Source organism: Argopecten irradians, chromosome 4 (assembly GCF_041381155.1).
Source record: "Argopecten irradians isolate NY chromosome 4, Ai_NY, whole genome shotgun sequence".
NCBI lineage: Eukaryota > Metazoa > Mollusca > Bivalvia > Pectinida > Pectinidae > Argopecten > Argopecten irradians.
Window position 1 is genome coordinate 20246632 of NC_091137.1, and position 16173 is coordinate 20262804.

General features: G+C 37.3%; 1 protein-coding gene across 1 annotated transcript in view; it reads right to left on the bottom strand.

The window, feature by feature from the left end:
* Positions 1-2481: 2481 nt before the first annotated feature.
* The window catches only part of LOC138320888 (uncharacterized), a gene marked incomplete in the record, with an annotated part of 67572 nt that continues 53880 nt past the window's right edge, over positions 2482-16173 (bottom strand). The window contains 5 exon segments of the mRNA XM_069264176.1: positions 2482-5926; positions 6131-6218; positions 6495-8779; positions 10592-10784; positions 11326-11465. Coding sequence (XP_069120277.1) covers positions 5768-5926; positions 6131-6218; positions 6495-8779; positions 10592-10784; positions 11326-11465 — 2865 coding nt within the window.

Here is a 16173-nt window from a genome sequence, read left to right on the forward strand (position 1 = left end):
ATTATGATTGCCAGAACACCCCCCCCCCCCCCCCCCCCCCAACTGTATGAGATTTTTAAAAATGTATTTTCATTTTTTTTTCATCTCTTGTAAGATTTTTTTTATATAGATAGTCAAAGGACATATAATGTTAAGTAATATGTCACCGTCATTATTTCCTTTTTGTAACACATGCATTTTCACATTTTTGTCATTCTGGCTTTATTATCTAAGCTACAGCTAATTATTGAAAATTTCCACACTTAAGTGACTAATGATGGTTTATCTGTTATTTGCTTTGACAAAATTTCACAATTTATGCTTATTTACCCAAATCCTAAATTTCAAGCTATTTTTTTGGTTAGGCTCAATTAAGTGTTTATGAAAGTGAATTAAAAAAAAACCTAACAGACAATTGTGAAAATGCCGTCCTAGATAATTTTCTTTCAGTATCCGAAAATTCATCATTTGATAGGAAAAAGATTAAAGTACTTAAAAAATGTCGAAAACACATGAAAAACAGTTTAAAAAAACCAACAGAGATGAATATTTGTGTTACAAATGTCCCTTGACTCCACAGGTTCATGATATTTTAATGAAAAACAAAACAAAGTAATTTGCATGAGAATTATCTTTATTGATCTATCTGTAATTATATTATACAAACTTTAATTCTATCACATTAACTGTTACACAGACCATTGGTTACCTCAGACTGGTACCACATAACACAGACCTGTGTTTACCTCAGACTGGTACCACATAACACAGACCTGTGTTTACCTCAGACTGGTATCACATAACACAGACCAATTGTAACCTCAGACTGGTATCACATAACACATATATATGGTTACCTCAGACTGGTATCACATAACACAGACCTGTGGTTACCTCAGACTGGTATCACATAACACAGACCAGTGGTTACCTCAGACTGGTATCACATAACACAGACCTGTGGTTACCTCAGACTGGTATCACATAACACAGACCTGTGGTTACCTCAGACCTGTATAACATAACACAGACCTGTGGTTACCTCAGACCTGTATCACATTACACAGACCAGTGGTTACTTCAGACTGGTATCACATAACACAGATCTGTGGTTACCTCAGACTGGTACCACATAACACAGACATGTGGTTACCTCAGACTGGTATCACATAACACAGACCAATGGTTACGTCAGACTGGCACCACATAACACAGACCTGTGGTTACCTCAGACTGGTATCACATAACACAGACCTGTGGTTACCTTAGACTGGTATCACATAACACAGACCTGTGGTGACCTCAAACTGGTATCACATAACACAGATCTGTGGTTACCTCAGACTGGTATCACATAACACAGACCTTTGTTTACCTCAGACCTGTATCACATAACACAGACCTGTGGTTACCTCAGACTGGTAACACATAACACATATCTATGGTTACCTCAGACTGATCAAAAACAGCTCAGACTGTATCACATAACACAGACATTGTGGTTACCTCAGACTGGTATCACATAACACAGACCTGTGGTTACCTCAGACCTGTATCACATAACACAGACCTGTGGTTACCTCAGACTGGTATCACATAACACAGACCTGTGGTTACCTCAGACTGGTATCACATAACACAGACCTGTGGTTACCTCAGACTGGTATCACATAACACAGACCTGTGGTTACCTCAGACTGGTATCACATAACACATATCAATGGTTACCTCAGACTGGTATCACATAACACAGACCTGTGGTTACCTCAGACTGGTATCACATAACACAGACCTGTGGTTACCTCAGACTGGTATCACATAACACATATCTATGGTTACCTCAGACTGGTATCACATAACACATATCTATGGTTACCTCAGACTGGTATCACATAACACATATCAGTGGATACCTCAGACTGGTATCACATAACACAGACCTGTGGTTACCTCAGACTGGTATCACATAATACACAGACCTGTGGTTACCTCAGACTGGTATCACATAACACATATCTATGGTTACCTCAGACTGGTATCACATAACACATATCTATTGTTACCTCAGACTGGTATCACATAACACATATTTATGGTAACCTTAGACTGGTATCATAAAACACATATATATGGTTACCTCAGACTGGTATCACATAACACAGACCTGTGGTTACCTCAGACTGGTATCACATAACACAGACCTGTGGTTACCTCAGACTGGTATCACATAACACAGACCAATTGTAACCTCAGACTGGTATCACATAACACATATCTATGGTTACCTCAGACTGTATCACATAACACAGACCTGTGGTTACCTCTGACTGGTATCACATAACACAGACCAGTGGTTATCTCAGACTGGTATCACATAAACACATGGTTACCTCAGACTGGTATCACATAACACAGACTTTGTTACCTCAGACTGGTATCACATAACACAGACCTGTGGTTACCTCAGACTGGTATCACATAACACAACACAGACCTGTGGTTACCTCAGACAGATATCACATAACACAGACCTGTGGTTACCTCAGACTGGTATCACATAACACAGACCAATGGTTACCTCAGACTGGTATCACATAACACAGATCTATGGTTACCTCAGACTGGTATCACATAACACATATCTATGGTTACCTCAGACTGGTATCACATAACACATATCTATGGTAACCTTCAGACTGGTATCACAAAACACATATATATGGTTACCTCAGACTGGTATCACATAACACTGAACTGTGGTTACCTCAGACTGGTATCACATAACACAAACCTGTGGTTACCTCAGACTGGTATCACATAACACATATCTATGGTTACCTCAGACTGGTATCACATAACACAGACCAGTGGTTACCTCAGACTGGTATCACATAACACAGACCTGTGGTTACCTCAGACTGGTATCACATAATACAGACCTGTGGTTACCTCAGACTGGTACCACATAACAAAGACCTGTGTTTACCTCAGACTGGTATCACATAACACAGACCTGTGGTTACCTCAGACTGGTATCACATAACACAAACCAGTTGTTACCTCAGACTGGTATCACAACATAGACCTGTGGCAACCTCAGAGTGGTATCACAAAATACAGATCTGTGGTTACCTCAGACTGGTATCCCATAATACAGACATGTGGTTACCTCAGACTGGTATCACATAACACAAACCAGTGGTTACCTCAGACTTCTACCACATAATGCAGACCTGTGGTTACCTTAGACTGGTATCACATAACACAGATCTGTGTTTACCTCAGACTGGTATCACATAACACAGACCTGTGGTTACCTCAGACTGGTATCCCATAATACAGACATGTGGTTACCTCAGACTGGTATCACATAACACAGACCTGTGGTTACCTCAGACTGGTATCACATAACACAGACCTGTGGTTACCTCAGACTGGTATCACATAACACAGACCTGTGGTTACCTCAGACTGGTATCACATAACACAGACCTGTGGTTACCTCAGACTGGTATCACATAACACAGACCTGTGGTTACCTCAGACTGGTATCACATAACACAGACCTGTGGTTACCTCAGACTGGTATCACATAACACAGACCTGTGGTTACCTCAGACTGGTATCACATAACACAGACCTGTGGTTACCTCAGACTGGTATCACATAACACAGACCTGTGGTTACCTCAGACTAATATCACATAACACAGACCTGTGTTTACTTCAGACTGGTATCACATAACACAGACCTATGGTTACCTCAGACTGGTATCACATAACAAATATGTACACATTATCTAAAGCTACTTAATCATTATCTCACCGAATGACCTAACAACCATTCATTATTGCATCTTAGGCCCCATGCAGTATTTATTAACACCAACATATACAGGTTATCAAGATTATAAATATCAGTAATTGAATGGTAATGCCTATAGATCACATTATATTTACATGTTATATTGTACAGAGCAATTTTATTATAATGCAATGTAATCATACAATATAATCACACAATATATTACAGTATCATACAATATAACAGTCTATTGCAGCATAATTTATTATCACTCAATATTATAATTATAACAATATAAAATAACAAAATACAAAACTGCACCATAACCAACTGAAGCTTGCCTAACTAACAAAGACATTTTGTTAAACATGTACTAACATGACACCTGACAGTAACTGTGCCTTCTGATTGTTATACCAATGTATAACTGAACTGAAAAATAACTTCAGCTTCCGAACTTAAACAATATCAACGGTAACTTGGAAGCATGAATAACATTACAGTGTCACTTAATCATCACATTTATATTTTAAAATGTCAACAAAATATAAACTTCAATAAATCATTCAAATAGTTTTATTGACTTGAGACAATATTTAATAGATCTATAAACATGAAATATATTAGAGATCCGAAACCTCCATAGCATTTGCATCATATTAAGTTTGGCAATATATGGTATGTGGTATACGACATCGTCAGAAACATGAAACTTAACAAATTATCACTATGATATGTGCACTGTCATAAATCCATATAGTTAATGTTAACGGTACCAATACATTGTAACGTACACTTTTGTATTCTGTATTTACATTTCACAGAGTTATCTGCCCCTGCAGATTGGTACTGATTCAATATCATCTTAATTATCTAAATGCCATGTCAATAATGTGTATAACTACAATGCCAACATTGCCTCAATGTAATGTCAAATTGTCTTAATTGAATGGAAACATTGCCTCAATGCAATGTTAAAATTTTCTGAATGTAATAATTAATGTAAAAAATGTCAATATTGTCCAGCTGTTACAAAGGGTGATAATTTGTTCTGTTGATCTGTTATATAGTAATATACAAACATAATATGACAAGTCATACACAAAGATAACAATATGTCATCACATCTGACTAGAAAATAACACACGTAAATACCGTATTCGCCGTAATTAGCGCCCAGGGCACTTTAATAATTGGGAACAAAGGGGGCACTTATTAATGAAGCAAAATGAAGTTGAAGACATAAAAAGTCAGCCATATTTTAAATCTTTAACAGTAAACATGCCCTTTGTCCTGTGAGACGCATTATTATGTGGTGATTCACATGTAAAAGACTCGCAAGTTCATGTAATAAAGGACACAATACTGATGGTAGAGCCATCACATGTTGTAAAACATTGTTAAATCCATGAGATGGGGGCGTTCATACAACTTCAACTCTTCCTTAGAAACGGGGAAGGGGCACTAATTTTGGCAAATACAGTAAATATAGCTGTGTATTAATTGTTGTGAAGGATATTTAAATCCTAGAATATTCCATTTTATATCACATAAGGTTCCATTATCTGTATTAAGGTTTTTTTTGTGACTTTGTCTGGAAAAAGAACCTGAGTAAGTTGCTCACATTTAATTTGTGAGAATTAATTGATAACAATTTTTTCTATGTTTTAATTAAGTCTAATTTATATTTGTGAATTAAAAGTTCGATAATTGGAGGGTTGTGAGAATACCATTTACACCATACATTCTGATAAATGTAAAAGATGGTTTGGTTTATCTTATCTCACCTCATCACAACACATTGATCCAGTTTGTAAAAGGCTCTGCACTAAATATGACCTTGACCTTAGCTATGAGGTCAAGAAAAGGCACAATTAGGTGTGGCCTTGTCCTTGGGTATAAAACATATTGATGGCTTGGATGGCCTGACTTTGACCTCAGGTAGAAACCCTATAGGGATGCTGTAGATGGTGTGACCTTGACCTTAGGTGTGAGGTCGTGAGGAGGCACTGTGGAAGGAGAAATTGCTGCTCTGACTATTATGTGAGGAGGTGGAGGATAGCCTTCCTCTCATGTAGGATGGTAAGCGTGTCAGTTTGGTCTTAGGACATATCTCAACTATCGGCTCATTGGTCCACAGGCGCTGAAAATCAACCAATAGAAATTATTCATACATTAACAGCTCGTACATTTTGATAAGGAAGAGGAGTATTCAACATAATATCTTTAGTCCTATTTAGACAACAGATACCCATTCCACTTTTGAAAATAACACGGACACTTTCAAATTTCACAACTCATTCTCCTTGTTATAAGAGAATGAAGATCTTACTACTGATGCCTTTACCTCATTGGGATCCTGTCTCCATTTTAATACAGCTTCATCATCACCATAGCAGCCAGAAAAGCTCAGCAACACTGGGGAACCATTACAGCTATAAAACATTAGCAGTGAAATATAAATCAATCAATCAAGAAAGTAGAAGATATAACAATGAATGGAGGAGAGGAGGAAGGAAGAATAGGAGGCAAGGAAACAGAGGAAGAGGAGAATAACTGTGTGAGTACATTCTGAAGAATGGTATTACTACAAAATAACATAATCATTTCAAAACTAAATATTTCACATTTCGAACTTAGTGAATTAAAAAAAAAAAGATAACTCCATTCTTTATAGAAAACACAGATTTCAAGAAAACATGAAATATTACCTTGTTTTTAGGAAGCTTCTAACTGGTTTATCAGCTATCTTAACCTTCATCTGTAGAGAGAGTTCTGTGGTGAAGAACACATCTGGTGTGGTACTACAGAGGGAGGCTGAACTGGCCGAGTGACTGATGATACTCCGTACTCTGTGTTTACCTACACTGTCTGTATCCTCATCACCCTGCGACGGTGTTGAGATGTTCTCATAACTTGACCACAGTGAACTTGGTCGACTACTGATACTTGGTGTTCGTAGGAAATCCTGAACTTTCTGGTCAACTGAACTCATCATGCTTCCTGATGAGTGTTTACCTGTGGTATAGAGGTCACCCCAGTCCAGTATCTCTCGCCTCTTACCACACAAGGACAGCTTCCGACTCACCAATGTGTGGGTCTGCATCTGGTCTAGGAGTCGCGGTTCGGAGGACGCCGGACTACCACTTACAGATACCGACCAATTGTCCATTCGGACCAGATCTGCCTGGCAGACTTTGCTGGTGTCCATTCCATGAAATAGCACTCCATCTAAACTGTTATGTCTGCTGTCAATACTCTGTAATCTTGACCCAAACTCACTCAAGCTGATTTGTCTTCCATCCAGACTGTTCTGTCGAGAGTTAAAATAACTCATTTCACTGATGGAACCACATCTGGAGTTGTGTTTGGACATGTCCAGTTCACTGTCTGTTTCTATATGTAGACCAGAGAAGTCCAGACGATACTTCACCGATGGGTTACTAGAGTTAAGATGGTCATCGATCACTTTGTCACCAATGCTACTGACTCCTTCAGACTCCACAGAGTCACAGTGAAACATTTGTTTTACCGACTCGTATCCAGGACTGGGATTTGTAGCCCCACATGCCTCACTATGGTCCTCTTCCTCCCCTAGAGACATGGCCTGGTCTGAGGATGGGGACACATCCTCATCAGCAATATAAAACACCTCCTCAGTAGAACCTGACTTCTTGCAAAAAACAACATTCTCCTCCACAGCTGAATGTACAGATATACCCTCCACAGTGTCCTCTTTTGTCTCGTTATGGTCAGTGACAGGGTTAGACTGGTCACAGGACTGGTCATTAACTTCGTAAGGCTGGTCAGTTAACTGGTCAGATGGACCTTCTAGAGAAGACAACCACTTATTAACTTTGTGATGACGGGACATTACCCTATTGAAATTCAGAGAATGGCCAATGTCGTTCAAGGTCAGAGCGTCAGAGGTGATATGGATATCCTCTGTGTGCTCTACAACAGGTCCATTCTCACATGGAAATAAATTATCTCTGGCTTCATTGTCATGGCAACCATTGTGTTTAGATATGGACAACTGATGGTCACACTTAGTGTCCTTTACGTCACACTGATCCCCAGATTTAATATCTTCTCCATGACTCGTATCATTATTGATCAAGGGAGTATGAAGTGGTGCCACACCTACCTTCCTTTGTCTGTTCTGAGAATCTGTATTTGTTGTCTCTTCTGATGTCTTTTTCACAGATTCTAAATCTTTTTCTGTTTTTGAATCTGTGTTTTCGGTAGTATCCAAACATTTCACAGATTCTATTGTGTCTGCTGATTCAGTCATTGTATCTGTTGGTTTATCAGATAATTCTAGTTTTGAGACAGTTGTGTGACCTACAACCTCTTGTGCAGAACTGTTTTTTTGGTGCACTTTATGGCTGTCCTTGCGAGATCTGTGCTTTGTTTTTGAGTTGTTTCTACGAACACTCTCATCACTTGATGAGCGTTCCATGGCCATTAGAGGTTTCTCAGCCTCAATGTTCCTCAACTCCTGGCTATTATCACGACTTCCTTTCGAGACATCTGCTCGATGTTCAGAGCTGGTGCGTTCTTTACTACCATCACTTCCTTTTGCTCGGCGTGCTTTAGCTCGGGGAGATAACATTCTTGGTGTACTAGTCCCTGTAGAAGCAGCATCTGATGTTGTAGTGGTACTAATCTGATTGGATGAGGAAACAACCAATGACTGATTAGTATTAAATGCCAAATCTCTACCAAGTTTCTCCTTTGTTCGACAGTCACCATTAAACCGAGGATCGTTAGCACCACGGAGAATTTTCTTCTTTGGACTAAAGGGTGCCACAGAACTGCTGATGATACTGGACATTGTCTCTGTGGAAGGAGACTGATCTGTCGGCGTTTTTATATTGGCTTGCTCCGACACTTCGTAGATGATGAGGTTACCCTCGCCGGTCCCCACCCAGACACACTGTCCTATATCAGCTACGGCCGTTATACGAGCTCGGTTAAAGTAGGTCTCATCCTCCTACAACAACACATAAAAATGTTCCTGCTTAAGTGTTAGATAAAAAATATCCCTGCTTTTATCTGAAATCATTGTAATACAAACAAGGACATAGTCATTCAGATCCCCCGCCAATGGAGATATCAAAGCTGAAGTAAGTTTGATTGTGGAGACTTATGTGTATGAAAAAAAAACAGGAAAAATTGCAAAAAATGAAAACCTAAAAATAGCAAAAGGTACTACTAGACCATAAAATGAATGTGTCTATGAAGTGGAAATATCTCTGCTGGTTTTAGAGTTATGCTCCGGAAATGAACCTGCTACAAAAATATGATATTTTCAGCAATGTTTCTATGGTTTACAGACCATAATGTGTCTATGAAGTTTCATGGAAATATCTCTGCTGGTTTTAGAAAAACGATTCTTACACAAAAATCTGCCATTTTCAGCAATGTTTCCATGGTTACAGAAAACAGTACAAAAAGTGAAAACCTTGAAATAGCAAAAGGCACTACTAGACCATAAGAACTAATGTGTCTATGGAGTTCCGTGCATATACCTCAACCAGTTTTCCAGTTATGCTGGGGAAACGATCCTGTACAAAAATTGATATTTTAGATGTTTCCATGGCTCCGAAAGGTACAAAAAATGAAAACCTAAAAATAGCAAAAGGCACTACTAGACCATCTATGAAGTTTCATGGAAATATCCTGCTTGTTTTAGAGTTGTGCTCCGGAAACGATTCTTACACAAAAATCTGCCATTTTCCATGGTTACAATGTTTCCATGGTTACAGAAAAAGTACAAAAAGTGCAAACCTTAAAATAGCAAAAGGCACTACTAGACCATAAGGCCAATGTGTCTATGAAGTTTTGTGTGGAAATATCTTTTCTGGTTTTAGAGTTATGCTCCGGAAACGAACCTGGTACAAAAATATGATATTTTCAGCAATATTTCCATGGTTACGGAAAAAATGCAAAAAATGAAAACCTAAAAATAGCAAAAGGCACTACTAGACTATAAGACCAATGTGTCTATGAAGTTTCATGGAAATATCTCTACTGGTTTTAGAGTTATGCTCCGGAAACCATTCGTACGGACGGACGGACGGACGGACGGACGGACGGAACCCATTTGTATATCCCCCGCCAACTTCGTTGGGCGGGGGATAATTAAAACTGGGGCAATATTCAAAATTCTTCCAAACAGAAATACAGATAAAGAATCAATTTTGATTTGCATTATATTGCCATACTAAATGAAAGTATAACAGCTAATTAACTTATGTTATGATGAGAACTTAGTGCATTCATTATACGTTTATAGCAAATCTTCCTTAGTTAATTAGTGTTGAGATGAGAAATAACTTTTCGATATTAAAGGTTATGATCAGAGATTACATAAATAATGATATTTAGTACATCACTTGATAATAACTAGGAACGCGATTGGAAAACAGCCATGGTCTATTTTGCGACAGTTCCCTGTCCTTCTTGACTAGAGAAGACTATACCTGACTACAAGAGCTATAGCAAAGTATATTCCCACGGGAATGAGCACGCGACCAAATATATGACGTCATAATAATGTCATGTGACGTATTATTATGGCCCTTTCTCGGGAACTGTTCTACTATATAGTGTTGTCTGGCAATGTATTTTGACAAGGGGACTATACCTTGCCAGACAACACTATAGGAAAAATGTTCCCGAGGGAAAGGGCTTTAATAGAATGATAGATTTGTGTATACCGTATGTAGCTATTGTAGCTGTTTTATTACGTAGTATCATTTGAGTCTGCCATTTCTCAGTTGATAGTTTGATTTAAATGTACCTTTCTCAATTGAGGATAGCGGTCAGTTCGTGTATCATACAACATCTTGCAGTTGAGTGTCTTTGCATCCCAAAGTTCCAAGATGGAGGACCCGCGTAAGATGATCCAAACACCGAACTGTCCCTCTATTAGGGACAAGATGTGGTCATATGGGTTGACAGATACTGTGAAATTGTCCATCGTGTCCAAAGTCCTGTAAAATACAATAGTTTGACCTCATGTTTTAAAAAATGTCCATCACAAGTTATCCCCCCTTACATACTTTTGCATCACCTTGCTATATAGAATTTTCTGTATGTACCAATTGACCCTATAAGCAACAGGATACTTAGAAAATAAAGAGGACTGTTCAGGGGACCAGGGATATTATTTTGGTATAACCATAGTTTGTACATTGTCTACACACATTACAAACAACTATAAGAACCTTGATAGAGAATGAAAAGTACAACCATATTCAACTCAATAAGCACCTCCATTCCTGTAAATGCCCCACTATCTTTTTGAGGCCCCAATTTCCCTGAATTCGAACTAAATGCAGAGTGAAAATATGAAAACCTTAGGTTCTTTATTTGATTTCTTTTTGCAAATCAATTTATAGCATATTTTGTGCACTAATTTTTTTTAAAGGCTTGTGTTTGCGCTTCCTTATATTTTTTCCTTTTTTTAAGTGCACGGGGCACTTATTGGATTTAATATGGTATGTGCATTATAACTTATGAATTGGTCAATACCTGGCATGTATGATGCTCACTGTGTTACCACTGGCTGTCCACAAGTGGTCTCCTAGCAACAGAAGACAAGAGATGGGAGCTTGACCAATCGGGATGTACATGATATCACTGTCAGGGATCGTCTTCTCCAGGTTACTTTGCTACTCAACAAATAACAAAGATAAACAGTGAATTAACATTTAATATGATCAATTAAATTAAAAACAAATTATTATAATCCATTCTAATTACTCTATTCCAACCAGTACATATGACACATACACACTCAATGTAAGAAAAGATAATGAGGTCAACTAATATTTAAGCCAAATAAAAACTCTAATTAATGGCGAGAATTTCACAAAAGTACCTCAAACTTTAGTTACCACACATAAACAACTTATATGTTTTGTTATTCAGTAATGCTGAGCTTGACTTTGACCTTTGAAATCAGACCTAAAAAGTAATCTTTTTTAAAAGGATATTCAAGAAAGGTTAAAAGTCTTAGCTTAATTAGCCAAAGAGAACTTGAAATGGAAATTAAAGCTTTACTTGAAGTTATAGTAACCATGGCCTGCGACCTTAAGCTCAAAAGTAAATTGCAAGCAATTATGACCGGCCCTCGTGGCTGGTCATAGCACTTGCATAATCATACATAATGATTATGCTTAGTTTACACTAAAAATATAATGTCCAATCCGTACTGTCCAGTTCCTCATGATTTAATACTTATGGTTCCACAATTTTATAATCATCAGCATCTCCACATTCACCAATTGCACTCCATGTTTATATATATATATATTCCAATGGTCTTACTAAAAACCTTTTGTCACTTCTAGAACTTCTCAAACTACTAGTCTCTCTGGTAACTGTATTTTGGCTCTAAGACTTACTATACAAGTCCCTGCAACACCTGGTAGAAGACACCCTAATCAGACTCCCTAATGATCTCTAGGTTTTTGCCTGACAGGCCTAGTCTGGTGTTTTCTGATACATACTTTATCCTAATTATATTAATGAAACACATACAGTACACAAACCTAAATAAAGGTTGCAAATTAAAAGATTAACTTAATCTTCTTTCTTATGATGTAGAAAAATATATAGAACTATTATTAATTACAAATGTTTACATTAGAAATACCTGACTTTCACACACTAAACATTACTGTAAAAGCTATACAGCTTCCAAAAAACTATACTGCCTATAGGAATTGTAACGTCAGTATATCAAAAATACACATCTTGCTGTAATCCAATGCTTAAGTAAATTACAGTTATTCACTATTATAATTCTGTTACTTAATACTTGTTTTAAATATAAAACAAACACATTTATTTTAGCTCTTACTGAGAACACTGCTATCATGTGGTCACCACGGGGGTCAACCCTTCCCTTCAGCCAGGGGGGGTCACTGACACAGCATGGTCCCCTCTATCCTGACACTACACAGTGGACAGTCTAACCACTCTTTATCTATATGTATAGATATAATTACTGTGTCCTAATTTAACCTAATGCTATCTGGTCATATACGCCATTACACCATTTAAATTTGTTCCACAAATTTGCTTTATATGTACATAATATTTGTAAAATATCATTTCTATTTTATCTGTTTCTCACTCTTGCATTCCAATTCTCAACATAATATATAATCATGTATAATAATTTCATAAGTATATTGTATAGACATGCAAAAATTAACTCATTTTGCTTGGTGACAGTTCGTTTTTCCATGAGCTGTAGAACGTTCGATAAAATGCTCAATTTAATATATATTCTAGTGCTTGTATTACTGAAACTGTCCGTGTTTTTTAGCACTATATATATTCACTTTTGTCCATACATTGACATATTCACAACCACTTCAATTCCACGATTGAAAATATAGCTTTTTAAGCTCACATTTTGAAACTGTTCATGTTTCATATCATTGAGTAACAACAAATTGCTCAAACACAAATTGTTAGGTTCCATGCAACGTTCTTAAACAAAATAGATTTTGAGTGATAGAACAAAAAAGATAGGACAAGTCCTAAATCATCTCAGCACTGAGAGTAAGTGTTCATCTATCTATTGAATAAAACGTTACAATACAGCTATTATACTGAATTCTTCCCAAAGCTGTTTGGCTTTCCAGAAACAATACTAACTGGTGTTCTTATAACTATTTCTCTATAGCTATATACATGATGTATACATGTATCCTACATGCCTCAGTACCACATATTCCTGTGTACTACTTATATCTCCAAGACTTATTATATCCCATGAACATAACTGAGGTGATTACTCAAACTTTGTTCTATTACTTATTTCTACGGTAGTTTTATATTTAAGTATTAACCCTTCCAGTACCCTTCTGTACCTAGGTTAGCAGATACTCCTCTGTACCCTCAGACACACCTGTACCTGGATATGTCCCTGAACGGTTTGAGTATTTATATCAGCACAATTATACAATACATTTGATATGTAATATTCAAAGGGATTTTACTATCGTATTCCCAACAAAATAAACCTATAACTAAAGCAGGGCTCAAAATACTAAAATCCTAACAGTTAAAAAAAACAAATGTTACCCCAAAGTTTCCGAATATTTTGCGCACAAATTTCGTAAATAATTCTGAAACTGCTAGAAATCCTAGAACTCAAGTTGCTAAAGCTCAAGATCTATCAGTATGAGAAAAGGATATAAAGTCTATTTAGTACTTTTCTGGTGCCTATATATACCTATATGCATATATTTTATACCTACATACTCTTCTTTATACCACTATCTTACATGGTTGAGTGTCAATTATACGCTACATCAAAACAAACAATAATCATACAATACTAGAGGAATGGCATTTTTCTAATTTTTTTTTTTTTTTACTACTCTATATATACACTACAACTTCTTTTTATTCCTATTCTTTTTCTTCATTGTACCTCTCTGAGTCTTTTGAATATGGAACTCTCTGATCAAGTGAGGATGTAAAGCCTCTTCTTTTACCCAAGAAGTTTCTCTTTGTTCCTTCCATTTGACTCGGTACCATTTCACCTTGTTACTTGGTTTACAGCATATAATTCTGTCAACAGTCAGGCTATTACTGGCACTGTCTCCAGATTTCTGCTGAGTAACAATAGGTCTATTTGTACTGTCTGTATCATCCAAACCTTGACTACTCTGACTAGCATCATTGGTAGCATTTACCTCTTGATCAGACTCAACATCCGAGTCATCAATTAACTCAGGGTTAGCATCTTGATTTTCATCTGATCCTTCAGGAGGATTGGTAGGTCTCAGCTCTGGACTGATATACCTTTTCAGTCTGTTTGCATGCACAAGTGACTTTACCACTTTATGTGTCTGACAGTTCCTGATTTTAAACCTATGGTTGTCCATGGCATTTGTAATGTAAAATGGGCCCACCCATTTCTGGCATAATTTTGGTGACAACCCAATAGGAACTCGTTTACAGTGCAACCAAACTCTTTCTCCTATTCTGAAATCAGGGTTTTTGGCATTTTTGTCATGCTGCTTCTTATATTTAGCCTGAGCTTTCCTGACATTATCTTTAGCTAGCTGCCTAAATGTCTCGTGGTTTTCTATTATTTTGGCTAGATGTGATTCTGCTGATTTACCCACTGTGGTAGTAGGCGTCCAGACCGTATCTATCGGCAACCGACACTCTCTTCCAAACAATAGAAAATAGGGCGAAAATTGCGTTGACTGTGTCGAAGGCACTGCCCTATAGCTCAACATGATGCTAGGTAAAATGTCATGCCAGTTTGACTGCTTCTCATTACAGTAACTTCTGAGACTAGTTGCTATGCTGTCATTCATGCGTTCACATGTCGCATTTGTCTGCGGATGGTATGACGAAGTTTGAATCTTGGTGATATCAAAGATCTTACATAACTCCTTTACAAGGATTGACACAAAGTTTTGACCTCTATCTGTCAAAATAGACTCTGGTGCTCCATACCTGCATATGAATTCATTTGTATAGAACTCTAGCAATCTCAGCTGCCTCATATGAGACAAGTGGAAAAGCTTCACACCATTTAGAAAATGAATCCACTATAAGTAAGATATATCTATGACCTTGTGTTGTTTTGGGTAAAGGTCCCAATATGTCCATGTGTATACGACTAAATTACATCTTCGACTTGGAAGAGGTTTTAGAGGCGCAGGAACTTTGATGTGTTATCTCGCTTTGCCCCTAGCACTAGCCTCACATGACTTACAATAGTTACTGATATCTTGAAAACATTTTATACCAGAAGGTACTTTAGATCTGATACTGTTGATATTGTGCGCTCAATGCCTGTTGACCTGCTGTCATGATGCACATTCTTTAGTGATTTTGTTGATTTATTTTATGTGAGAATTATTTATTTTTTAATATTATCTTTAATTTAACTGTAGTGATTTTGGGACTACCAGTTGTTTGATATAACTCTTTCACTTTTCAACCCCTTTACCTCACTTGGATAATACAGATGATACAGTACACCATTATCCATCAAGAAATCATTGGATTCTACTACTATGGTATGGGCTAACTTTTTGTCCTCAGGCAATGTTCTACACTGAAGATAATCCATCATAGGCTTCAGTTTAGGATCTTTGATCTGAATATCCCTCATTTCCTCAGAACTCATTGCTGAAACTGACTTTTCTGCCCCTGCAAAATTGTCATCATTAGTATCTGAGAGTACCTTTTCTTTAACCACACTTGATTTTATTGAAGCACAAGTTGGAACACTTTCAGGCCAATGTAATGTGTATTCCATGCTAGGTGAAGGCTTTTTACTGATTGATGCTACAACTCATGTACTTTGTCATTCTGATCTTTCTCTTCAGGATAATC